Source organism: Lipophrys pholis, assembly GCF_963383615.2.
Source record: "Lipophrys pholis genome assembly, chromosome: 4".
Lineage (NCBI taxonomy): Eukaryota > Metazoa > Chordata > Actinopteri > Blenniiformes > Blenniidae > Lipophrys > Lipophrys pholis.
The window spans coordinates 21,904,473-21,930,416 of record NC_137637.1 but is presented as its reverse complement, the minus strand read 5'-3'; the positions used below and the strand labels follow the sequence as shown (position 1 = coordinate 21,930,416).

The 25,944-nt window shown below is 40.2% G+C and overlaps 1 protein-coding gene across 1 annotated transcript in view; it reads left to right on the top strand.

Annotated features, from left to right (window-relative positions):
• Window positions 1–25,944, top strand: part of col7a1 (collagen, type VII, alpha 1) — a 69,535-nt gene that overhangs the window by 10,922 nt on the left and 32,669 nt on the right. Inside the window, exons 11-62 of the mRNA XM_080462636.1 lie at window positions 305–424; window positions 515–664; window positions 3,180–3,296; window positions 3,514–3,660; window positions 3,748–3,873; window positions 3,955–4,101; window positions 4,253–4,375; window positions 5,114–5,380; window positions 6,231–6,374; window positions 6,523–6,654; window positions 7,478–7,624; window positions 8,375–8,503; window positions 9,452–9,601; window positions 9,693–9,829; window positions 9,958–10,084; window positions 10,193–10,336; window positions 10,719–10,888; window positions 11,108–11,146; window positions 11,346–11,372; window positions 11,459–11,503; window positions 11,621–11,740; window positions 11,820–11,891; window positions 11,993–12,028; window positions 12,112–12,165; window positions 12,268–12,342; window positions 13,197–13,310; window positions 14,164–14,190; window positions 14,290–14,343; window positions 14,456–14,527; window positions 14,612–14,671; window positions 15,711–15,746; window positions 15,829–15,873; window positions 17,401–17,436; window positions 17,550–17,594; window positions 17,701–17,736; window positions 17,878–17,913; window positions 19,055–19,087; window positions 19,177–19,248; window positions 19,354–19,413; window positions 19,590–19,625; window positions 19,710–19,790; window positions 22,077–22,112; window positions 22,298–22,342; window positions 22,456–22,527; window positions 22,650–22,694; window positions 22,781–22,816; window positions 22,967–23,008; window positions 23,181–23,261; window positions 23,425–23,460; window positions 23,589–23,624; window positions 24,577–24,657; window positions 24,767–24,802. Coding sequence (XP_080318762.1) covers window positions 305–424; window positions 515–664; window positions 3,180–3,296; window positions 3,514–3,660; window positions 3,748–3,873; window positions 3,955–4,101; window positions 4,253–4,375; window positions 5,114–5,380; window positions 6,231–6,374; window positions 6,523–6,654; window positions 7,478–7,624; window positions 8,375–8,503; window positions 9,452–9,601; window positions 9,693–9,829; window positions 9,958–10,084; window positions 10,193–10,336; window positions 10,719–10,888; window positions 11,108–11,146; window positions 11,346–11,372; window positions 11,459–11,503; window positions 11,621–11,740; window positions 11,820–11,891; window positions 11,993–12,028; window positions 12,112–12,165; window positions 12,268–12,342; window positions 13,197–13,310; window positions 14,164–14,190; window positions 14,290–14,343; window positions 14,456–14,527; window positions 14,612–14,671; window positions 15,711–15,746; window positions 15,829–15,873; window positions 17,401–17,436; window positions 17,550–17,594; window positions 17,701–17,736; window positions 17,878–17,913; window positions 19,055–19,087; window positions 19,177–19,248; window positions 19,354–19,413; window positions 19,590–19,625; window positions 19,710–19,790; window positions 22,077–22,112; window positions 22,298–22,342; window positions 22,456–22,527; window positions 22,650–22,694; window positions 22,781–22,816; window positions 22,967–23,008; window positions 23,181–23,261; window positions 23,425–23,460; window positions 23,589–23,624; window positions 24,577–24,657; window positions 24,767–24,802 — 4,334 coding nt within the window. The remainder of the gene's footprint in view (window positions 1–304; window positions 425–514; window positions 665–3,179; window positions 3,297–3,513; window positions 3,661–3,747; window positions 3,874–3,954; window positions 4,102–4,252; window positions 4,376–5,113; window positions 5,381–6,230; window positions 6,375–6,522; window positions 6,655–7,477; window positions 7,625–8,374; window positions 8,504–9,451; window positions 9,602–9,692; window positions 9,830–9,957; window positions 10,085–10,192; window positions 10,337–10,718; window positions 10,889–11,107; window positions 11,147–11,345; window positions 11,373–11,458; window positions 11,504–11,620; window positions 11,741–11,819; window positions 11,892–11,992; window positions 12,029–12,111; window positions 12,166–12,267; window positions 12,343–13,196; window positions 13,311–14,163; window positions 14,191–14,289; window positions 14,344–14,455; window positions 14,528–14,611; window positions 14,672–15,710; window positions 15,747–15,828; window positions 15,874–17,400; window positions 17,437–17,549; window positions 17,595–17,700; window positions 17,737–17,877; window positions 17,914–19,054; window positions 19,088–19,176; window positions 19,249–19,353; window positions 19,414–19,589; window positions 19,626–19,709; window positions 19,791–22,076; window positions 22,113–22,297; window positions 22,343–22,455; window positions 22,528–22,649; window positions 22,695–22,780; window positions 22,817–22,966; window positions 23,009–23,180; window positions 23,262–23,424; window positions 23,461–23,588; window positions 23,625–24,576; window positions 24,658–24,766; window positions 24,803–25,944) is intronic.

Below are 25,944 nucleotides of genomic sequence, written 5' to 3'. Positions count from 1 at the left end.
CATGGCAAAAAGAGGATTAAAACACTAACTATGTTATTGCTACTTTGCTATTGTTAATTACAGCAGTATAATAATACATATTTATGCACATTTTAAATATAAATCGAGGAAGACAGAGGAACTGCAATCAATAATTTATCATTTGTATCTTGGTAATGTTTGTTTATAACAAATACAGGAACTTAAAGGGATTTAATGCACGTGATGGCTGTACTGTGCTTGAGGCTGGGAACAGCTTTTGATATGATCAGCAATTATCAGCATTGTCTACAAGTGGCCTTGTCCATGTATCTGTTCGTGTCAGTGCGCCTCGAGGGGGTGCAGCAGTTGTCAGTTGAAACAGAGTCAGAGGGAAGCGTTCGTGTTCGCTGGAGGGGCGTCAGTGGTGCAAGGGCCTATCGTCTGGTCTGGGGACCATTTACAGGTTGGTACAAAGGACCCTTAAATCTTCCTTCTTTTTCTGGTTGGACTTAAAAGGTTTTCACATACTTATTATCTTGTACTTTCTTCTAAGGGCGCAATGTGGAGACAGTGGAGGTCACTGGTGACAGCGAGCGCCACACTTTGTCACGGCTGCAGCCTGATACTGAGTACATAGTCACAATCATTCCTCTGTATGATGGAAACACTGAAGGCCCAGGTTCAACAGCCAGATTCAAGATAGGTGAGAATGCATTCATTACCATATCAGAGGTCTTTAATACACATAACTTTGCATTGAAGAAAGTTACACACAGAAACTGTGAACTGCCATAATATTATAAATGACATAAAATTTTTGTGTCTTTTGACATTTTTTAATTAGTAATTTTACTGGATAGGGGATTTTGCTTTTTTTTTTTCGTGTCAATAAGCAATTGGAAAAAATGAGAGAGAGCAAATGTGGTCAGCAGGATTCCCTTCTGTTTGTCTACACATGTTACTATTTAAGTCTGTTTGTCGAACATTTTTGGCACACCTACACACTCATTTTATGCACATACCATCTCGTGAGTAATGCCCATATGGTGTCACTTCACTGAGCTGTGTTGTTTGAATGAAAGCTGAGTCACTATACAGAACAGAGAGGACGGAAACTTTCCATGTGGCCTCGTTCTTCTATCAAAGAAGTGAAGTGTATACTGAGCTCTGCATCCGGCGCACCACAGTAACCTAAACTTTGGGTCAGCTGTTTTCTTTTTTGTTTGTTTCTGAGCAAACCAGCTGTGTTACAACTTTGTGTTCGTCTGTTTGTGTGTGGTTTCTTTGGGGTTTATAAGTTCTGTACTTTTCATTTGTATAAAACATTTTTGCTCTTTTGTATTTGGTGAAAACCACATCATACAAAGCTCTCATATCCGTTTAGAATAATGCAGCATGAATATGAAGTCCCAAACAACATTTATTAAGAGATTTTTGATTCTGATGGATGTTTTACATGTGTGCATTGGAAAGAAAAAAAAGTGAATCACTTTAAATTGTTCTTGTCATAAAATGTGGTCTGAATTGACAACAACAATATGCTCAATGTAATACCACTCAAACAGCTATTCCGAACTTTTAGTGAAACCCGAAGTGCGGTCAATAAAAATAGATTTGAGTCAGGTGTGTAGAGCTACTTTGATTGAAAGAAACAGTTTACTATTCACAAGAAGAATGTGAACCTGACCTTGCAAAGAAAATCTCCATGCATGCAAAGTTTCTGGGGCGAAAAAGACTGTAAGGGCTTACAAAGCCGTCTCAATTAGCTGAGATGTTTATCAGTTCACAGTTTGATAACCTGTCCACAAATTCAGATGATTTTTGTTATAAAAGTAGGTCACAGTAATGGCTAAAAGCTTAAAAAAAAAAAGTTCCAACAGCAAAACATTCAAACCTGATGATTTTCATGGCAGGACAACAAAGAGAATAGTGTGACTTTCTCAAAAAAAGAAAAAAGAATAGAATAGGCATTTCCTAAAATTTGAAATTTGCCGAAGAGCATGACACACAACTCCACTGGGAAATGTTTTTTTGTGTGAAATAATCAAGCCAAATTCACTAAAGAAGAAAGAAGAATAAAATATAGCACTTGGACTAGTGTAAATAGTTGAATTGGAGACCCTAATGAAAACACCACCCCCACGGTGAAGAGATCATAATGAGTCTTGGAATTGTTCACTTACTTATTGAAGCACAAGTGTGAACATTAGATTGCTGTGTTCAGCGAGAACACGGCATATTTTCTTTATGTGATATTGGGGTAAGCACATTGCATTGTCTTAGGTGTGAATTATATCAAATTCAGTGGACAATTCATGCAGGAACCTCGGAAGCTTTTAAGGTTTTGCTTGTTTTGTTTTTTTCCTACAGCAGTGTCTTCTTCCACAGTTCAAAATAATTCAGTAACTCTGCCTGACAACCTGTCATGCCAAAAAAGGCATTGTGGAGCCGTGTGACTTCTGGTCTAACAGGATTATTATTAAGCAGCTACCGGTCTGTCTTTGTCTTCTGGCTTTTAAAACCCCTGGGCTTCTCTCTTGACACTTTTACACGTTTACCATGATGAATGTATTTGAGGGAAAATGTTTGTCTGTCATGCAAGTGTGACCTATATGATTGTGTTCAGTTCACGACATTCACAGCCTTGGGGCAGTGGTTCAGCATGATGTGAAAAATTGAATAATATCTTTTTAATTTGGTTGTCAGTCACTCTAATATTAATCCATTTTCGAAAAGTTAGCTTCAAAAGGATTTCATGTAAAACCCTGAAGGTGAATTATCTAATTTGAGTCAAAAGCAGTATGAATGAATGAATTTTTGTGTGTCATGTGCATTCATCCTCTCCTTAACAATTTTGCCTTTGACAGAGAGTCATATTAAACAGAAGAATTTGCAAATTATTTTTTACCGACACTTATACACTGAATCTGAATCAGTTTTAGCTTAAACACAAAAGAGGCACAGGCCTCTGCTCTCAGGAGGTAGTTATCTCTAACAGCCTTGTGAATAACGTATTCAACCTTTCATTACTTCGACTGTAACTTTAAGGCAGAAAGTTTTCTGTACGTTGTGCCCAAAAGGACCTAGAAAACCAATTAATACATACTTTTTTGTCCTTACTGGCATTTCTGTATTCATTTTAGAAAAAATGTCAACAACAATTTTGAAGGATGAATTGAGGGTCTCATTTGTGGTTCACATAAATGTGTCGTCCACAGAGCGTCAGGAACAGCAGGTCCTCAGAGCTGCTACGACGGGCCCCTCCACCATCACCCTCACCTGGAGGCTGATCCAGTCCTCTCGGGGGTACCGCCTGGAGTGGAGGGAAGGAGAAGGTCAGATGTCATATGCACTCTCAAACATTTAATCAATACTTTTTCTTTGAAACATGCTCATGATTGATTAACTATTTACCGATGCTACACTATGAACAGTCAGGGTCTTATTTTGTGCTAATGATAAGGCTTTGTTTACACAAACAGTCCTGAAACTATAGGGAATATGGAAACAAAAATAAACCTATTGATTTTGTATGATTACTTTCTCCTTCAGGAGGAACGGTTCAAAGCCTGTCCTTTCCTAGAAGCACCATCAACCATGAGCTCACTGGTCTTCAACCCAACACGGAGTATATAATCACCTTGTACACCCTGTTTGAAGGCCGAGAAGAAGCCACACCTGTCTCAACCGCATCCAGAGGTCTGACAGGAAAGTTGTTTTGGATCGATTTCATCCTGTGTGGTTGTGTTCATGTGTCATGAGTGCTCTAAACCTCTCATGTTTCAGAGGACCAGCCGGTAGGATCGGTGTCCAACCTGCGAGTGGTGGAGTCTCTGGGCAGTACTGCCCGACTCGGCTGGACAGGAGTGGCTGGAGCCACACAGTACCGAATTGTCATCCTAAACTCAGGAGGTGTGACAAAATGAATTTTATTTGGAACTATGCATAAACATGATTCATGGTACAATTTCTAAATGTTTCTCGGCGCATCAGATGGAACAGATGAAATTCGAACTATCCCTGGAAACCAGACAACCCTGGACCTCAGAAACTTGATTGTGGGAGTGTCGTATGGTGTCAGTGTTACAGCAGTGGTGGGAGGAAATCAAGGAGCACCCGTCACTGTCTACATTAAACCAGGTAAGATGATAGTATCTGTTCTCTAAAACAAGTTTTTCTCTAATTCTGTATTTGCCCTGGAAGTGGAAAGCAGCATTTCTTTCTGTATATTGTTTCACAATTTAAAAGGAACATTTATAGCACATAAAATGTTTACATCTCTGTATTGCAGAGCAAGTCACAGGGAGAGTGACCAATCTCAGGGTAACAAACGCAAACAGCCGGAGACTTCGAATTGCCTGGACACGTGTTAGTGGGGCAACAGGGTACAGGTTGACTTGGAGGCAAGGAAACAGTAAGTGATCTGTCATGTGATGTCTCAACAAATATATTACTTTGAATTCTACCTGGATGCGTTTGCCAATTTAATTGTTTTCTTATTTCATGTGAACCTTTTTCAAGTTAAATTATTTTTTATGTGAATCATGGTTTTTGGCAGCGAGCCGTCCAGCCGTCATTTGGGTGGTCAATTTTCGGAAAAGATGGCCGAAAAAATAGCGGACAGGTTACTCGAAGCTGTCTAAAATATGTGTATAATGGCCATCAGTATTTGTCACTTTCTAATTTTTCTCATTTCACTTTAAAATGAAATGAGAAAAAGAAATACATTACTCTTAAGAAGGACAATCCCCTCCGCTTCCAAATTAATTTTTGTAATAGTCATAATTTTTGGATGGGCACCCAAAATGCCACTTTCTGCCTAAAGCCATGATGTGTATATATTCCATAACATACAAGACGAAAGAAAAGAAGAGGGGAAAATCTTGTTTATCTTCCTTGTGAAATTACTTCCCTGCAGTTAACCACCTAGCGGTGGGCTGTCTCAGTGCAGTGAGGGATAAGGGCTTTGCTCAGGGAACACAGCCTGTCAGCATCGGGGATTCAAACCCGTTAACCTCTGAACACAAGTTTGCTTCTCTAACCTTCTGGATGATAATGATGATGATTAATAACCAATGTGGATGCAGTTCATAGTAAAGTCTAAACCGGGAAATGTACACATATTTTTACAACGCCATGTTCTGTTGTGCAGATGCAGAGCAAAGTCGTGTTCTGGGCGCGGAGGTCTCTGCGTACACCATCGACGGCCTGCAGCCAGATGAGGCACTGGCAATCGGTGTTGCAGCTGTTGTGAATGAACGTGTGGGAGAGGTGGTCACACTGTCTTCTCGCACTAATCCCCACAGTGGATCACTGTCTGGACTCCGCGCCATTGATGTCACGGCTCAGAAAATACGCCTTGCTTGGTCAGCTGCCTCGAGGGCAACCGGTTATAAGATCACCTGGCGTCGTGATGATGGTAATGAAGGATTTACACATGTGACTATAGAATTCATGAAAATCTGAAATAGATCAGATTGGATATCTTTTGGTGTGCTGATGGTTTTCATTTGTGTCATTGGACATGTGCGCATTTCTTTTTTTATTCTAGTTGGGGAGAGTGCGAGTCCTTTTTGATAATTTTTTTTTCTTTTTAACAAGTTTACAAAAGGAACAACAATGGCACACGAAGGATAGACAGAAAAGTAAAAAATTTAAATATCTAATTCCAGTCCACCCTGTTTTATTTCTACTAGAGCTGGGGAGATTAGCTGTAAACTGCGGATGAAAAATGTTGTGGAGAAATTTCCCACAATGAACACTTGCTTCTAAAAATATACTCTTTGAATTTCTACTGTTGCTGATTAACCAAATTGTATTCCACTTCAGCCCTTATTGGAGTGTGTCAATAAAATAAAATAAAAACTCACTCTAAAGTACGTTTACTTAATACTGTACTTTAAAATGCATTTTTGAATCCTGAGTTTTAACACAAGGACATAAATGTCATATTAAAAAAAAGTTTTAGTTTAGAAGAAAGTGGCCTTTTTTGCAATTACATTAATTATTTAAATATCTGTTATCTGTTTATTGCTTTTGAAATATTTTGCTTCCGATGATAAAATAAGAAAAATACTTTAAATGAAGCAAAAATGGCATATTTGCCATTGTTTATATATTATGTATTATCATCAGCGTTTAATTACGACAATTTTGACCACTGCTTCATATTGAGGTTAAATCCTGCCAGGAATAACTTGCATAACCTGTGCAAAACACATGACAACGATAATATGATGAATAGTGCTAATATACTTGATGTAATGCAGGACTTGAAAACACTCGTAACGTTGCGGCTGACGCCTCTTCCTACATCATTGATGGACTGCAGCCTAACCGGGTCTACACCGTCCTTGTTTCCTCACTGACTGGCTCTCGAGAAGGAAGTCCAGCCACACTGACCATTAGAACAGGTATTCAAATAAATTCTTTATGTTTCACATTTTGCTTGTTTTACTGAATGTCTTGAGAAAAATTTACTTTGACCTGAAACATCTTGAAAATATGCGAGAATATGCTGTCAGTAAATAATTTATAAGGTTTTCTCGTCATGACTGGCAGAATCAGATCAGTCCATTGTTGGAACTGTGACATCGCTGACGGTCCAGGAAACCCGTGGAGAGGTGGTCCGAGTCTCTTGGGTCGGTGTGCAGGACGCAACAGCCTATCGTGTGACTTGGAGGAGAACAGATGGTGGGTGCCTCTGGTCTGTGGTTTTTGTGTAATCCTCTCATGTACCTGCCGTGATCTTTGTCGACCTTATGAACCTTGTTGTATAAAACTAGGCTTTTAACCTTTAATTGGCCCTAAATATGGAGTTTAAAGTGGTAATTCAACCTGGAAGACCATCCTCCAGGTCCAACCACCGCTCGTCTCCTGGCACACCCACTCGCAGCAGCCAATCCCTGCCCTTGATGGCTTCCGCCCAGCCAATCATCAGCCAGGTTCCGCCTAATAAGCCCTCACGTTCAAGCCTCAGCTGTTCCAGCTGCATCGCTACACACCTCTACCCCTCCTCCACCGGGTCTTGCATCCACGCCGCTATCAACACTCATCATCCAGTCCGAATCCATACCCTACCTGAACTGCCCGTCTCATCCTCCTCTTCTCTATCCTCCAACCCAACTGGTTAGCAGAAAGCCGCCACCTCTGAGCCCGGTTCTGTAAAGGTTTCTTCCCATTAGAGGGAGTTTTTCCTTTCAACAGTCGCTCTGCTTGCTTACGCGGCTCAGTTGGGTTTCTCTCTGTTAAAAAAGAGCCGAATCTGAGACTTGCCATCCTCTTCCTCACCACCACCAGTGTCCGGATCCTGGGGAGAAGACTAATCCTAGATCTTCGCATCCATTCACCCATTACTGTCGCAGTCAATAAAGCTCTTCTCACGCATACCCATGTTTTTCAGGTTGAAATGAAGTTAATGTAGGAGTTCGGTTTCAATGAGCTGTTGTCTTAAGTTAGTGATATTTTATGGCTGCCAGTTGGCTCTACTTACCGCTGTGACTGTGTTATGCTGTAGGCGGTGAGGAGAGGAGTCAGCTGGTGGGAGGAGATGTAACAGGAGTGGATTTAGACCGGCTGGACCCTGGAGCGCAGTACGAGGTGCAGGTCAAGGCTTTAGTTCAAAACAGAGAAGGAGCCCCTGTGTCTGTCAGAGTCACCACACGTGAGTCCCTTCTTTTTATGCTCATTTATATCATTTGTTTCCCACTGGTTTTGATAACCTTTTCAAAATGAGTAGAAATGAATACATGGATTTAAAGTCGTCTTCACGTTTCGCTAAAGGAATAAATCAACCATAAATGCTCACTATAATAAAGTTCTGCATACTAAATACTACTTAATCTAAAGGCTGAAATATAGTCATCAGAGGTGAAAATAACACATTAAAAAACTGAAATGAAGTAGTATATTAGGATAATTACTCCTTTTTGAATTTTGTACAAACTATGTATACTTCAGTACACTTTACATCATGTAATCTACTTTACAACAAGTTACAAAAAAACATTACATAATGGCAACGTTTTGAAAGATAATATTTAAAACTATTAAATATTATCTTTTAAAACGTTGCCATTATGTAACTTCTTTTTTTTTTTTAACTGATTTTTTGTAGATAGTTTGCTTGTGAACTTTAATTCCACCACAATATTAATTGCATTGAATGTCTGCTATTCAGAGGATTTCATAAAAACGGAACTTTTAATTTAATTCCGTTGGAGTACACATTTCTGGTACTCTTTTCATCTTGGAGGTAAAAGTTCAGCCTCAAAACCTGTATTGATAATTACTGTGAAACACTTTCTTGGCCCTGCGCAGGGAATTTAAAATGTGAAATAAAATACAGAGATTTGTCTACATAACCTTGTATTTTGACTCGTCTTTGCCTGTGTTTTGGTATTTATCTCTCCAGCTGGTGATTTTACCCCTGGTACTTCCACTCCTCTACGTGTAGTTGAAGTTACCCAGAGTTCTGTGCGGCTTGGTTGGAATCCTCTACCAGGAGCCACCGGTTACATTCTTCGCTGGAGAGACGAAAGAGGTCAGGCATGCATTCAAACACTGGCTATATATTGTTAGTTGTATTTATCCTGTCATTTGTCCCATTCCATTTTTATTAAGATTTTTTAGTGTTTTTTTTTCATTTGAATTCTTTATGATATACATTTACACTCTTTGTTGTTGTTTTTTTTTATGGGGGGGTTGTTTAATTTTTTTAAAAGGTCCACTCAGAAAGAGGAGGAAAGGTTTCCTAGAGTCAGACAAGGAAGGTAATTTTCTCTGTGGAGAAAATTGTAAAAAAAAAAGGAATTAGAAGTATTAGTACTAATTAAGTATGACTTTGATTATATATAGGATTACTTTATCCTTTCCCCTGTTGTCTTTCTGTTGCTGCTGCTTTCATCAGCCAGGTGTGTTTGCTACAGTCTGACATAAAGGTGTAAAAATCCTTTAAGATTGCATGCAAATGGCCTTTTTCCAACTTGTTTACACTATTTTAACTGATTGCTGAGGTAGAGTGGTGTATTTATTGATGGATGAGAGACTGCAGCTAGAGTGGACAGGGAATTATTACTGTCTAGTTGTTGTGTTTGTTAAACAGATGCATTGTGAGTGGATTTTATTGCACTTAGTAACAATGATGCGTGCCAGTAATGCATCCTACTGAATCCTCTTCTCTTGACTCGTGAATTCAACACAACCCCCTCTGCTTACCTCTGCAGAGGGGGTTGTGACACCTTGTCACATGTCTGTTTGTTAATGGGGGAACAAAGACTTGGAACAGAAAGCTGAAAAGTTGCAGCATAAGTTAACCAATATTGATAAGCATTTCGTACAGTTCAACTCGATTATTGCTCTGGTATTTATAGGGTAATTTGTAATTGGGCCCGGGGCCCCTTTCTGGTACTTGTACTTGTTCGTTTTTTTTACATTGACTTTTGCGCATCTGCCCCGTTAAAATGATCCCATCATTGTTCACATTTTTCAGATACCGGTCGGGGCTTGTCTGTTACGCTGCCTGCTTCGTCCAACTCTTACCAGGTGACAGGGCTGCGTTTGGGTCGTCGATACCGATTCACTGTGCAGCCCACCTTTGCAAGCGGAGTGGGAACAGAGAGCTTTGTGGAGGAACGCCCCGGTGAGACACCAAAACATGATCTATTATATACGTAGCATGCTTCTTGTTACCTAATGTCCCAACTCATTCAAGCATATTTCTTTGACCACAGTGTGTGTGGAAGGGCGTCTGGATGTGGTATTTGTTGTGCCTGCATCTACTGATCGGACCAACCTTGCAAGTCGTCTGCGCGAGCTCCTGACGAGTGCAGCAGGGTCGTTCTACACTGTTGGGCCTCGAGATTCACAGGTACTTTGGAGAAAGTTCTCTGATTATTTTAATTAAAAAAAAAAACATATCTTAAAGACACTCTAGTCTTGTGTTTGCCTTTTTTGAAGTCTGCTTTTAACGTTGTGCCTACTTTATGGCTTTTTCAGATGGGGGTTGTAGTGTATGGTTATAAACCCAAAATATGGTTCCTGCTTAATCGCCATGCCAGATCTGACACATTGCTCCAAGAAATTCAGTCCACACCTTTTGATGAAACCCCGGGGAATAAAATTGGTCAGTATTTATTCTCTATCTGCTTTGTTCACCTTAATCAAGCATTATCTCTGTGGCTGATTGGTACTTTCTGGTGGCAGTTGTAATAATGCTTGTCTCCCTCTGCAGGTGAGGCCGTGACTTTCACCAGGCAGTACCTCCTGAGCCCCACAGCTGGACGGAGACCGAGGGTCCCTGGTGCTGTAGTCATCATTTCTGATGGAAGATCTGCTGACAACCTGACTCTTGCAGCGAGCAGTCTAAGAGCTACAGGTGTGTGTTTGTGTTGTACCTACACGCACATGTAAAAACAAATGGCTGCTAAATAATGTAGGTGTCAAAAAAAGTTGTGATCCTAAAAAAGCCACAACTGAAAGTTTTTCATTCATTAATTTTTTTTACTATGGAGACTTCCATCATCTTCAATATGCACAATTTGAAGCATCTTTGATGACATATCACTATGTGTCTTGTTCTTTTACAAGATCAGGACTCACTAATTGACTTTGAAAAGACTTCAATAAGAGTCCACTCTAGTATTCCCCAGATTGGACTACATAATAGGAAAAGACAACCATGTACCGAATACTTTGTAACATAAAATCGAGCATTGTGTTCAGGAGGACGTGTCAGCTTGTTGGTTTGTCTGTGACAGGTGTGACAGTGTTAGCAGTGGGTATCAACCAGGCAGATACGGAGGAGCTGCGTCGAGCTGTGACAGATGGCAGCACCCAGAATATCCTGTTTAGCCGCGATGCAGCACAGTTGGACACACTGCATACTGACCTAGCTGACTTACTTTGTGGTATTGCCAGGATACCAGAGGTGAGAACAAACCCTGAAAGAGCAAATATTTTATTCACAACATTGTTTTTTGAATCAGAGATGAAGCTACTGCTATATCTGTCATTACTGCCATAATAATGGCCAAATCCCCCCGAAAAGACATCATGGAATTAAATTACTTGTAGACAAATTTCAACCAGAATGTCCTATATTTCATCAATCTTAAAAAAAGCTTTCATTATTTCTTTTGATTTTTAGGGACCTGTAGGTCCAGGTCAGTGTACTGTGTGCCCTCAGGTGAGTCTTTATATATGTTGTCTTATATTACAGACTATTTCAGCCTGTTACCACTGAAGCAGTAATATGGAAGAATCATCTACATTACTGATGTATAAGATGTACATTATGTCTGAGACATTTTTTGTCCTTCCTGTTTTTTTGCTTTCTGCGAGATGTTATATCTAATTAAAATATAAAATTGTACCTTTTCTGTTAGGGTGAGAGGGGAGAACGTGGAGAGAGGGTACGCTGCGCACATCTTCACATTTTTTCACCGCTCTTTGTTTTGTCCTCGTCTATCTAAGTGAGATTTTGTGTTTGCTTCTGCAGGGTGAGCGAGGCAGAGACGGTGCAGAAGGTCGCAAGGGAGAGCCTGTGAGTCACTCATTACCAGACAGGAGATTTTTTATTTTTTTTTGGAGTCAATACAGCAATATTCAAATTGAAGTTTAGTTGAGTCATACTTTGTCCACTTGTGTATGGGTGATGTAGGGTAGGGATGGTGTACCTGGGAGGGAGGGCCCCAGAGGTCCTGAAGGAAGACCTGGTGCTCCAGGACAGACGGTCCCTATTGAGCCATCCGGAGGAGTAAAAGGAGAAAAAGGGGAAAGGGTAAGTACACTGAAGTCATCGACACCAAATAGTTTTACAGAGATAGAAATAAAGTAACTGTGGTTTGCTCTCTTTGTAGGGCTTCCCAGGTGTTGATGGAAACCCAGGTTTGCCAGGACGACCAGGTGCCACGGGAAACGCAGGGGTCCCTGTGAGTAGAGAGACTAAAAACTTTAGACTATCCTTAAATATTCAGAATGATTTTTTTTATTTTGTAGCACAAACAAAAACTGCTGTGTTTGTACCCCACAGGGTTCACAGGGACTCCCCGGTGTCAGAGGAAACCCAGTGAGTAATTCCTGTCCACCAGCCTAGGGAGATGCTTGCTGCGTGTCTGCATATGAAATACAAGCTACTTTCTCTTGTTCCAGGGTGAACCAGGAAGGACAGGAATACAAGGGTCAAAGGGTGACAGAGGTGAAAGGGTGAGCTTCCGCTTCCAACTGAATTCAAATGGTTTATTTTGAATGACATGGAGGAGAAAGTGATGCTTTACGTCTCTGTGTTTGTCAATGATAACGTTTCAGGGTGAACCAGGCTCTGGTATATCTGGAGGAGGTCTTCCTGGGCGGAAAGGCGAGCCGGGCATCCCAGGACTACCAGTAAGAAATCAAGGCTTTTCCGTGTGATAAATTGAAATACACCAACAAAAAATTACTTACTGAACAAATTATGTTTTGGAAAATCCTTTAATATCTCATCCAGGTTTTTTTTCTTTCTGTTTTTTTATGAAAACTAGTCTCACAAAAATACTATTTCAACAAAAATAAAAATCTACTCTTGAATTGAATTAATGTGCAGTTTTTTTTCTGCAGTTCCTCTAAAAGGCAGCTCTTTGATAGAATTAGGTGTGCTTAACAAAGCCAACCCCTCTGTACTATTCTGTGCAAATAGTTCATTGAAAAACAATTTTCCGGACTATTGAGCGCACCTGAATATAAACCGAGCCCGCAAAATTGAAAAAGTCCACGTTGTAACAGGGCAGGAATTTCACTGCGGGGATTGCTTATATTTCTATCAATTCCCACAAATCTGTCTTTCATAGTACTGTATATTCCTGCACACAGTGCTGTGTGCGTGTGCGGGTCGTGAGTCAGCTGCTGGAGTTCAGGACCACGGAAAGCAGCACAAGATGAGGTCACTAAGAGCAGAAATATCACTTTTAGGGCAAGCTTTTGAGAAGCAGATGCGCTCAAAACAGCATGTATCTACATGCAGAAGTAGAATCTGGCTACATGAAGCCCGTTAACCCGTAAAAATCCATAAATTAGCCTTGTGATTTTAGAAGCAGCACGGTGCAAAGTGTGTGACAAAAGTAGCAGCTTATAGTCCGGAAATTATGGTCAATTAATTTATAATAAGCTTCCATTCCATACTTATTTATGTATTTCTATTTACTTGGGATGCCATCATCTTCCTTCTTGCTGTGTTCTGACTCTTGTTTGTTGGTATTTAGGGCTCTCTAGGACTGCCAGGCAACAACGGACTCAAAGGAGCCCCTGGATTTCCAGGTGCATCGGGTCGGGATGGCCAACCAGGGATACCAGGGTCACCAGGACTTTCCATCAAGGTTTGACTCATAAATATTTTTATTTTTTTTTTTTTCTAAAAGTCCTCTCTGTAAAACTAAAGGTGGTGGCCAGAAATATTGTCATTCCCATTAATTAAATTTAATCAAAGAGCAATGCCACACGAGTGGTTTTACATCTTGCAGGGGAAAGAAATGTGTCTTCTGAGCTCTTTTTAAAACTGAATTGAGCTTTTTGCTCCAAGATGAAACTGTTATTGTCAGACTTGCACACATGGTGGTAGCATTGAGCCACTTAAGTGTTTTATTTGGGGGCTTAAAACATTTGGGGCTCTTTGTTTCAAGATGTCAATGTAACATCTGAGTTTATTTTTGTGAAGTTTGTCTTCACAGAAATGTCACTGATTTTAGTTGTCAATTTTCACATTGATGTTGTCATTCTTTTCTAACGTATTTACTGTGATATCTCCAACTCAGGATGAATAGAAATAGCATCAGTTGATACTGATGCTATTTCTATTAAATATTTGGAATTCTGTCTGGATGCTTGTATGATTCACAGTATTTGTCCCAGTATTTATTTGCATCCCCAGCAACACCGTAACACTGTTTTAGTCATGGTTACTTTTGTGATACCAGTAAGATTAATGTTTTTTTCTGGAATTTTGCTTCTTTTTTTATTTAATTTCTTTGCTTTTGTCAATTTTGATTTGAAGACAACTATGTATAAAACTATGGTGGATTTATGTTATATAGATCCATTTTTTTTAGTTTGTCTACACAAGAAGACACAATAATGTCTCTGTTTTGGCAGTCTTATTTTTGGCTGATAACAATGTTCATTGTTTCCTTGCCCTATATCTCAATCTGTTTCTCTCTTTTTTCATTCCTTGAGGGAGAAAAAGGCAGCGCAGGAGAGAGGGTTAGTCACGCCATCACCGACTTGTCCTCTTACTGCAGAAATATCTCAAGGAGCACATGGGCATAATGATTCTCAGCTCTTATCTCTCTTTGCTGACAGGGACCACCAGGAGTAGGCAGCGGCGTGGCTGTGAAGGGCGACAAGGGCTCCCCTGTAAGCGCTGCCAATCATCAATGATGTGCTGACACATTAAGCTTGCAGGTGAACTCTGTGTGCACATGGGTCTATTTTGCATTCACTAATTGCTTTTTTTTTTTATTGTCAGGGTATTCTAGGACTTCCAGGGCCTCAGGGTCCTCGAGGGCCAGAAGGATCGGATGGGCGCAAAGGTGATAAGGTAGCAGAAGACTCATTCATTTTATGAGTGGCTGAGCCTTCTGCTGCGTTTATGTCAAGGAAGTGATTTGTGATTGTTTTTCAGGGCGAGGCTGTTGATGGACTGCCCGGTCCTCCAGGCAAGCAAGGAGATCCCGGGGACAGGGTCAGTCAGGCACAAAGTCATTGTAAAATGTAATACAGTAAAAGTAAAGAAAAAGAATCACATCTGCAAACGCTGCACAGTTCCAACTGATCTGATCTGCATGTTAGTATGTGCTGAAACAACCATTAATACAACTCCAGTCAGGATGCAGTAGTCATAGAAGGTGGGTAGATGGATAGATGATTGATATCCTTGCTTATGGCCAGCTCCAGCCTCCTGCAAGTGGAAATGGGATCAAGTGGACATAGGAATTAGACTTAGGGATGATAAATATCCTTTCACATTACTTTTTATAGAACACACACACACACACACACACACACACACACACACACACACACACACACACACACACACACACACACACACACACACACACACCTTCTGGCTGTTGGTCAGATGGAATCAGCTTGTGCAGAAAACACATGGAATCACGCTGCGCTTGTGTCATCGCAATACAACTGCATTTGCACAATTAATGTCAAAGGTAATTTTCAGTGGGGATCACTGGTGGGAGTAGAAATGGTTGGTGTCAGAGGTGTGTGGATTCTTCTTTTCTTGGGAAAACAGATGCTCAAAAATATTGTGCAAGGACCCCCTAAATATTGGTCCTTTGAAATGTTTCGGTTTGTTGACCCATCACACATTGAGTTGTGATGAAGTAAATGAAAAAAACCTACAGGACAAGCACAGATCACTAAAATTTCAGGGTAATGCACATTTTATAATCTAGATAAAATGGCACAGAGCAATGGCTGTGCTTCAGTGGAATACACATGTGTCAAAGGAATAAACAATTATGCATATAATTTGCCCGACAGGAGTTGCTGTAGCAAATCCATAAAGCTTCTTCAGTTTGAATGATGAAGTGTTAGAAAATGAATGTGGACACAACAGAAATGATTAAACCACACATTTTAACCAGCGAGCAAACTATTTGACAAACACAGTCAGTTTAACCGAATCAGGAGCATGCCAAAAGCTCCTTTGTGTTGGAAAAAAACCAAACTAGTTCAAATAATGTGTTTGTGTTTTTCAGGGAGCCAGGGGACCCCCTGGAGAAATTGGCAGCAAGGTAAGAAAATGGTAAAAGAAATAACTTTTGTTTTAAGGTGTAAACAGGAGAATTTTGACTGTTACGCTCCTCATGCCGACAGGGTGACCGAGGACAGCCTGGTGAGCCAGGAACACAGGGAGACAGGGTGAGTCACAGGATGTGGACGTGGATGTTTATGAGTTTTCATTGAGTGTGAGAATCAAGTACGTACCTGTTTGTGGACTTGACTGCAATCCTTAATCACAGAGACAAGTGATTGGTCTGGTTAGGTTTACCACATGAAGAGGAAAAAATGAAAAGGAAATGAGTTATTAACCACCCGTCTGAGCCAGGACTTCACCTCATCAAGCTCGTATAGCTTTGGAAAGGTCTTTAAAAATGTTTGTAGCAAACACCTTGGAGACACAGCAGACACTTTCTGTCTTTTTTTAAACACTTCAATCCAATGAAAATATGTTCAGAGGAGATTCTTGTTTGTACATGAAATGAAAGATCTCTTCAGTGTAACAGCCAGTAACCTCATATTGGCACCAATGCCTTTGTCAGTTGCAGACCTCATGAATCTGACTTTCAAAGATCTACTTTACAGTACATCCTGCAACTTTTAAACCTCATTTGCAATTTAGCAGGAAATCAAAGAATTTTGCACAAGTAAGATGGACTTCTGCTAGTACAATAACGTTTTATACACACTCCACAAAACCAGGAATATTTACTCTCTCGCAAGTCTGTGGGATATTCCATAAAAGATTGACATTGTTTTCTCACACCCTGGTTTTATTAGTCATACTACTTGTTGAACTTTCTTCTTGAGCGAGTGTGGATTAACAACTTGTCGTGTGATTGGTAAAAAAAAATTAAAAATGGGTGTGGTTGTTGTGGGAAAGGGAACGTGCTGCCGTGATTAGCTTTTTTCCATCCGCTGCCAGGAGTTTGGAAGTTGTTTCTCATAAAGTATGAAATGACTTGATCAGACCACCCTGAGAAAATGAACCCATTTCTCTCTTCCTGTCAAGTATGAATCCATCCTAATAGTCAGACATCATACAGTTTTCACATGCACGGCGCTGTCTCTGTCCATGCTGCTCCATATGCAACAAGAGGGCACTCAGAGAACCTGGCAAGGATATAGTACGGATTTCTTCCTTGTCCCATTCCTTGTTAGTCTGACATTTATTTATTTATTTATTTTGGTCAAAATTGGCACATTAACCAACAAAGGAACTAATCAGCCATCCAAACACCCAACAGCAGTGAGTCCTTCACTTCTCAGGTGCATCACAGAGTCTTGGCCACGCAGGGTCCACCAGTTCACTCTTTTTCTTTTCTTGGACCACTTTTAGTAGATAATCAACTACGGCAGACTGGGGACACCCCACAATAGCTGCAATTTTGGAGGCGCTTTCACCCAGAAGTCAAGCCATTATAATTTGTCTCTTGTTCAACTGAAATTGTCACAAATATCCTTTTTTTTTTTTAGCTTCTTAGTGCTTTAACATTGAGGACAAAATGTTCACTTTCCTAACATATCCCATCCATTAACAGGTGCCGTGATGAAGAGTTGATGATGTTAAGCACTTTACTTGTCACTTGTTACTGGTTCATTCTATATGTGAAGGTAACGCTGATATTTTAAACTTTACATGTTGAAATATATATTTCTGCTTTGTAGGGAGAGAGAGGGGCAGCTGGTGAAACCGGGGAACGAGTGAGTGAAGCAATCCTGTTTTTTGTTTACATTGACCTTCTCACCTTTTGAGAGTGTTTACTTACGACAGAAAGAGTTTTGTTCCATTTGTTGAAATTCTGCCGACTTCTCAGGGGGATCCAGGGAAGACGGGCCTCCCAGGAACAGCAGGGTTAAGAGTGAGTGTCAGACTGCTATTCACTATTGGCTAATGACGCCTGCGTGCCTTTTTTTATAATTGTGCATTGGTCTGCCTTGGGAATGAATGTTTCCATTTGTTTTCAGGGTTTGCCAGGACCCAGTGGACCGTCGGGAGAAAAGGTGAGACTGATTCATTAAGGATCAATCAAATGACAAGCAGCAGGTTAATTGGAACGTGATTCTCATGTTGAGCTTTTTATAATCTGATTAAATGAATTTCTAAGGAAAGATGAGAGGACAAGTGAATGTGTCTGTTCGCAGGGAAACGAAGGCGCAAGAGGAGAACCCGGCAGAAGTGTGAGCATAAAAACATGAGAAAATCATGACATTTATTTATCTATTTGTCCTTTCGTTTGCTGGAGGCTGAATTTAAAGCAAAGGCCACAAAAAGTGAAGAAATCGATTAAAGCAGTAAAAAGGAAATGATATATTAAAAAATGCATGTGATTTGATTTTTTAATTGAAAGTTGTGGGAACAACAACAACAACAACAAAAAAAAAACAGAACAGAACAAAGTAAACAATAAATAAATAACAAATGAGTAACTGAATAAGTACCCCGACATTTCCAAAAAAGAGTAGGATGAAGCAAGGCTTATTTACTCCTGGACCTTCTCCACCTCAACCATCAGTCATTCAAACCCCTGTAGGTATTTATTTATGTATTTACTGACAAAATCTATATATCTATGTAAAATAACTGAACATGTAGATAAAAAATTTAAATTACCAAATTGATGGATAGAATTTCTACTGATAGTAAAACATATAAACAGTAACATAACACAGAATGAAACAATATTTAAAAAATAAAAATACAATGTAGGAGAAAAAATAAACTTAAAGCTTTGTTAAATTGTGACTCCTAAGATTACTTTTAAATATCATGAGACGTAAGCTGTCCTCCGGCCATCATCATGCCACAGACATGAGTCCTACTAATAAAATCATGCCTCACTGCGATTTCGTTCCAACTTTGGGGATGACAAGAATCTTTTACCTGAAGACTCAAGAAGGATCGTATGAGAAAAGCAATCTGAGAAATAACTAGGACCATTAAGACCATTAAGAGATTTATACACTAATGAAAGAATCTCATTGAAAGAAAGATTTCATCATAGAACCTTTCACCGAAATCCATTTGGGATTAACGTATATAATATTTAGAGGAAAACAATTTGTAAAAAAAAAAAGAAAAGAAATCGGACTTTTTTTTTTATGAATTTCTCACATTTTAGCAGTTAATTTGGTGACTTCCAAAAGTAAAAAAGAAAATTCTACATTATCCCTCAGTAGCACATGTAGCGTTGTGACCTCCAATATCCAAGATCTTCAACACGTGCCCTTTAAAAGGTTAAGGTGCTATTTCAATAATGCTATCAGTAGGATTATTTCCATGACTGTCTTTTGGTGTACTAATGAATGAATAATCTTTCAGATTCCAGGTTTTCCAGGGAAGAAGGGTGATCAGGTACAGTGTCAAACTCCTGCCCTTATACACCTTTATTTTCAGCAAATCTGTGTGTTAATGGGTTTCCTTTCTTTGCTGTTCTCCAACAGGGAGAAAGAGGAGCAGGTGGTGTTGATGGGGGAAGGGGACAAAAGGGTGAGGCAGGACAAAAAGGAGAGCGAGTAAGTGAGCCACCCCTTCATGATAATGTTCATGAATACATGTATATGTAAATGTGTCATTTGTCATGCATCGGATTGAAATTTCTTTTCATGTCGCGTTGAAAGGGAGATTCAGGCTCTGGGGGCTCAGGTGTGGTTGGACCTAAAGGACAGCCAGGAGAACGAGTAAGGTCAAAGTGATTATAACAAAAGCCACAAATGCCTTATTCATAATGTTTACAGCTGCTGATATGATGTCTTGACTGTGGCATTCATTATTATTGAAACTGTACCACCAATTAAAGCAAGTTATGTCTCCCAAACTCCCCTAAAATATTCATAAGCAATGTGCTCTCCCTCAGGGACTTCCTGGTCTGTCTGGAAAACCAGGTGAAAAGGTGAAAAACTGGCTTTGTCTCTTTTTCTATTTTTATATGTTTATCTGTGTGACTGCTAAACCAGTTTGGTGAAATGTTTGTCAGGGAGACCAAGGTGATCCGGCAGAGAGGGGAGAGAACGGACGCCCAGGAATTCCAGGAAAGCCCGGCCTTGCTGGCAAAGAGGTCAGTGTGGTTGGATCCTCTTAATGTTTAGTGCTAACTGTGAATATCAACAACTTCACCCCTCAACAGTGTCATTACTCTTTGTCTGTTTATCAATTATTCTCTACAGCGAGGATCTTTAACCTTTTTGTAACTGGGAACTCTGAGAAGGGTACAGAGTGAAACGAAAGGATAGTTTTTATCGGAAGTGGCAAGCTGGAGTATTTTCTGTCCAAGTCATACTTAACTCTAATCATCTGTCGGGCAAAAAATGTGTCATTTAAAAATGAACTAGTGTATAAGACATATTTATTTATGTTCCCTCAGCCAGTGGTTGCTGTTCTGTAACCACTTGTGAATTTGTAATATGTAATATAATTTGCTTCAACAGCCAACAACTAAAAGAGTATGATTTTATATGTACAGTATTTCGCAAAAAATGTTACAAAGTATTTATGTTTAGTTACTGCACTGGAGTACATTTACTGGTACTTTACTTGAATATTTAAATTTTTTAAATTTTTTTATCCCTCCTGGACTGTGGCCTTGTCATGGCCGAATGGCTTGCGTGGCATAGTGACCTTCAGAATTATGCCGTCCGGAGCACATGCGCCTGGTAGGGTCAAAGGCCCAGACAGACACGTTCAAACCTCAACTATGCAAACGGAACACAGACGACTGTGCACCGTGTACGACCGAGGTGTGTCCAAGTGACGAGGGTCACTGGGACACACCTCTGGAGCCCTGGTGGAGGTCACCAAGGTGGTCAAAAAACTCCTTGGTGTCAAGACCCCGGGAGTAGATGAGATATGCCTGGAGCGATCCGACCAATAGTGTAACTTCAGATACAGGAGGAACAATGCAGATTCCGTCCTAGCCGTGGAACAACAGACCAGCTCTCCACCCTCTTGCAGATTATTGAATGGGCATGAGAGTTTGCCAATCCAGCCTACATGTGTTTTGTGGACTTGGAGAAGGTATATGACCCTGTCCCCCGAGATAATCTTGTGGGAGGTGCTAAGGGAGTACGGAGCACTGCTCTCTATACTGCAACCACGATCCCAAACGGACTAAGCGGGAAAAAAGATGGATGGACGGATGGATGGATGTTTTTTTTATGTTTTCTACTTTTAACACATTGCTTTTTAAAGAAATGACTGTACTTTGTACTATTTTTTACTTGAAAACAGATTTTCACACAGCGTTTTTATTGGAATTTGTTTGTGCTTTATTTCAATTCCATCTGGGTCAATGTCCATTTCTTAAAATGTATTTATAGAGTAATTTAATCTCAGATTCAAAAATATGATGAAAATTGAATTGTGAATTCCCTGTTAATGTTTCACCTGTTGAATCCACATGGACAAACACTGCATTGCAATAACTATGAAATATAAAATGTATGTGCACATGTGCATACTTGTATGTGCATATTACAACACACCTCCGCCACAAAAAAAGCTTTGAAAAGATGGCTTGTTCACTGAATACATAAAGAACCTGCAGTTTTACATTATTCTGAATCAAGCGGAGGAATCCATTCTCATACTTCCATCAAATGTCTCTTTTACACAAGTATTTTCTTTACCTCTTATTTAAACTCTACTGTGAATAGCGTTTTCCACCTCTGCTTGTTGATTAGTGAAAGATTTATCTGACCATCTCTGAATAGGCTTAGACAATTATTGTCAATGGATTGCAATGGTGGGAAACAGGTTTATTTCTTTTTATAAAGGTCAGTTAGTCTATAAATATCTTGCTAGTTATTTTAAATTATTATTTCTTTCAAAATCCCCTCTTTTTTTTCTTCTTCTTTAAAATGTTATTTGTATTGACGACCATTTCCATGAGATGCCCAGCAGCTGCGTTGCTCTACAGTGAGAATAGAGTGTGTAATAATCCAAAATGCCTCAACTTTCAGCAGATACCACAATCTTTGGAAATGAAGTGATATGTTTATTTGTTTGCTAGTTTAGATTTTTTTTTTTCTATTATTAATTTAGTTCACACATGTGAAACCTGTGCAATAAACAAATGCACATTGAAGCTCTTATAGCCACATACTCCTCAGCGTTTTAAGTGGCGTGTCAATCAGTTAGGTTTTACTCATTGTTTGTTTTCCCTTCCAACATGCTTCTCTTTCTAATGATGACAGTTTAGAGGTAAAATACAGTTTGTTTGCATGTGTGTATGGCTCACATACATTGTGTTTGTGCTTCTCTTGTGTCGGTATATGTGAATTTTGAAATGTGAGGTTGTTGGATTTTCCTCCTCACTGATGCATCTTACTAAACTTTTTGTTTAAAGGGAGCGAGAGGAGAGAAGGGGGATGAAGGCACACCTGTAAGTAAAGATTACATTTCTTATTTGTTTTACTGCAATTTTGCTTTCAGGAAATTTCTTCAAAATTATTCACTCATCCTTTGTTTTTATTCTGCCAATAAAAACAAATGCCTTGTTGAATAGTATGTCGATGTGACAGAACGAGTGGCACACTGTTTTATCCTTGGGATTTTTTCATTGATCAGGGTGAGTCTGGACTTCCAGGAAAGCCGGGAGAACGAGGACTGAGGGTACCCAAATGTCTTTGAAACATTTTTTTTTTTTTTTAAATTAATATTTCATATTAAACCTTTAAAGTCACCAAGATTCAATAATTGCACATTTTGATTGATGCTGCACTCAGGGACTGGCTGGTCAACCAGGACGAGCAGGGGAGAAAGGAGACATGGGAGACCCTGGAGAACATGGACGAAATGTAGGAGACGTTTATGGATCACCATGCAGACAGTTTTTCAATATGCTCTTGTACTCCAACAGTGGCAACAGTGTGGAAGGGCAGGTTTTGAGCATCTTTATTGATCTGCATTGATCTCACAGGGCAGCCCTGGACCTGCAGGACCAAGAGGAGAGACGGGAGAATCGGTATATTGTCGGCCACACTTTGAAACTTCTGAAATCTCTTTATATCACCTCTTATTGGGTTTACAGTCTTCACTCTTTTCTACAAGGGACCTCAAGGGCCTCCAGGACCACCAGGAAAAGTAGTGAGTGTGCTTCAAAGCATTGCATGTGCAAAGGAAGATGAGAATAGAATCCTATAGATTTGGAATGTGCATTATCTGACATGCTGATGGTGAAAGATAATAGAGAGGAAGCGGGATTACATGCATTCTTTCCTGTTTGTTTGTCAACAGGCTGATGTCCAAGGGCAGCTGAAAGGAGATAAAGGAGAGAGGGTGTGTATTTAGATGTTTGTGTACAATTAACTGTCCATATTTGGAGTTATCAAGAGGTTTTATTGTATGTTTGTTTTTCAACTCAGTCCACTAAATCTTAAGTAAAAAGCTCATTAATAGTTTTGAAAAAGATGCAGTGCAGCTAAAACAGCTATGTCATTGTGGTCCCCAGGGTGAAGCTGGAGACCCAGGAGAGCATGGCGGCAAAGGTCAGAAAGGCGAGTCGGGGACTCCAGGAGCTGCAGGACTACGAGTGAGTTTGACTCATTCTTCCTTTTGTATATGCTTCTGTGAGCATCTAACAGGATATGCACCATATATCATATGTGCGTCCGTATACACACTGACCTTTAGATTTGTTTTGCATGGCTGACGGTCCTCTGAGACTTTTCGCTCTTTCCCTGTTGTCTGTAAAGGGTCCAGAGGGGCAGCGTGGACCTGCAGGCACAAGAGTGAGTTTGCTTTTTGTCTCGACTTCTCCAGTCAAGTTGTCATCACAGCAAATCTCTGTAACCATCTGGGTAATTTGATTTCCCAATGTCAAAAGTATTAACATTGCTTTCTATTTTATTGTCTCCAGGGAGACGCAGGAGAAAGAGGAGCACCCGGAGAGAAGGTCTGTGTACCTGCTCGGCACAATCTCAGCTCCTGCACTCTACTGATTCTTGTAATTCTTATCGAGATTAAAAACAACCCTCCCGAAAAAAAAACCTTCACATTTTCTACGTGTGTGGTGACTTACAGATTCTTTGTCTCGTGGTTCCCAATGTTTTTTTCCCCCAGAGCTTCTTTCTCACTTTGCTATTTGTGACATGCACACATGATCCAATGTCCAGCAGGAAGACTGACAGTAATAATTTGGCAACAAGTTCTAATCAAGCTTGTTTTGGAGAAACTGAATCACCAATAAAAACAATGTCCTTGTTGCAAGTATGATCAGGAAGAGATGAGCGCAAAGCATTTTTTGTGTGAAGTGGCGGTGTTGTTTTAACCGGATGTGCTTTGCCAGTGCTCGTTTTTTCAAACCCATGCAAGAAGCATCCCCTGATAAATCAGGAGACATTAACAGCCATGTGCTTAAAGCTTTGGCAGTGGGAAGAAATCCTGTGTGATGTTTCCATAAACTCTCATTCTCCATAACAAGATTACACCACCTCGTCCAATCTGATTATAATTTCAATCAGATTTTATGTGACACAATTTTAATCGGATTGTTTAATTTTTTTATGTTTAATGTTTGTTTAATCAGATCACTTAGGGTCCATGTAACATTCATCAACAGAAGCAGGAGCCTTCAAATAAGGCAGTTTCCATCATCTCACCTTGATTCTAAATCGTAAATCTAATTTTGATGGCCCCAGAGTCAAAGGAGTCTGGGGGCTCGCTGTGACCTCTGGTGAATCTGGGTTTTGTTTTTGCCTATGTGGCTGATTTCCTGCAGGATGAAGCGCATTGAAGCTGGGATAAAGCTGCATAGACAAATGATGAATTTAGCTTCAAGCAAACAGTTCCGTTAAGTGTTCAGACTTCAATATGTATCATCTAACTACACATTTCTGTATGAACAGGGAGAAAGAGGAGCTGCTGGATTAGATGGCCGCTCCGGTGTGGATGGTAAACCAGGTGCTGTTGGACCACCTGGACAGAGGGTACTGCAGTTGTTTCCATCTTTCACCAAGCTTTAAACCACATTTACAGTATGTAAAGTCAATCACTGTGTAGCTGAATACTGTCCTTTTTTTATTCTTCGTCACATAGGGCGATCCTGGGAAACAAGGAGAATCTGGGAGAGATGTAAGTTTCATGCTCCGAGTTTGATTGTAAAATCGTGAAAAATACAGTTGATATTTACAATCATTTCAAAAGGTTGAGCATTTGAGATAAAACTAGAGAGGACAGGTTGACATGTCGTGGACATGTGTTGAGGAGAGTTTGTTGAGATATCTGACAGAACATGTTGTAGACAGAGCTGCCAGGCAGGAGGAGATGAAGAGATCATGTATGGCATTTATTAAGAAACAACTGTTTTAGTTATAGCCGCAGCCGGAGTCACAGACTGGGTGCAGTTGTAGTGTTTGTGCTGCAGAGGGCACTGAGAAGGTGTTCCCATAGTCTTTACTCATGTGACCAGTTGCATAAACCAACTATAAACTGTGAAGGAAGGTGTATCTTGAACTGCCCAGCTTTAAAGGAGACTTTTATGCAATATCGATTATAATCATTTTAAAAGTTGGGATCTGCTGTACAACCTCCGTTGGTCTACGACTGTATCCCCGAGATGTCTTGTGGGAGGTGCTAAGGGAGTATGGATTACCAGAACTGCTGCTGTGGGCTGTCCAGTGTACTTCCGGTGTGACAGAGTCCATATACTCTGCACTAAGACGGACTTGTTGAGCGTGGGCGCTGGACTCTGCCAGGGCTGTGCCTTGTCTCCCCTTTTGTTCATGATTTCCATGGACAGGGTGTTCAGCCGGGGGTCAGGAGGGCATCATGTGGGGGCGCCAGAGGGTGATGTCTCTGCTCTTTGCGGTTGACGTTGTCCTTCTGACGGCGTCACATGAGGTCCTCCAGTGTTCACTGGAACGGTTTGTGGCTAAGTGTGAAGCGATTGGGATGTGGATCAGCACCTCCAAATCTGAGTCCATTATCTTCTCACGGAAAAGGATGGCATGCCCTCTCCAGGTGGACCTTCCCCAGGTGGAGCAGTTCAATATCTCAGGGTCTTATTCACGAGTGATGGCGGGAGGGATCGTGAGATCGGCTAGATTTATCTCGGGCTTGGCCCGGGAGCATGAAATACATCCACAGTAATGGTTCTTTTGGTTTATAAAATCTTTTCATTTCATCTTCAGCATAATAAATAAAAACAAAACAATGAGCGCGATGAAAACAATGAAAATGAAAACTTAAAATGCTCTAAAAGAAGTAGAAAGAAG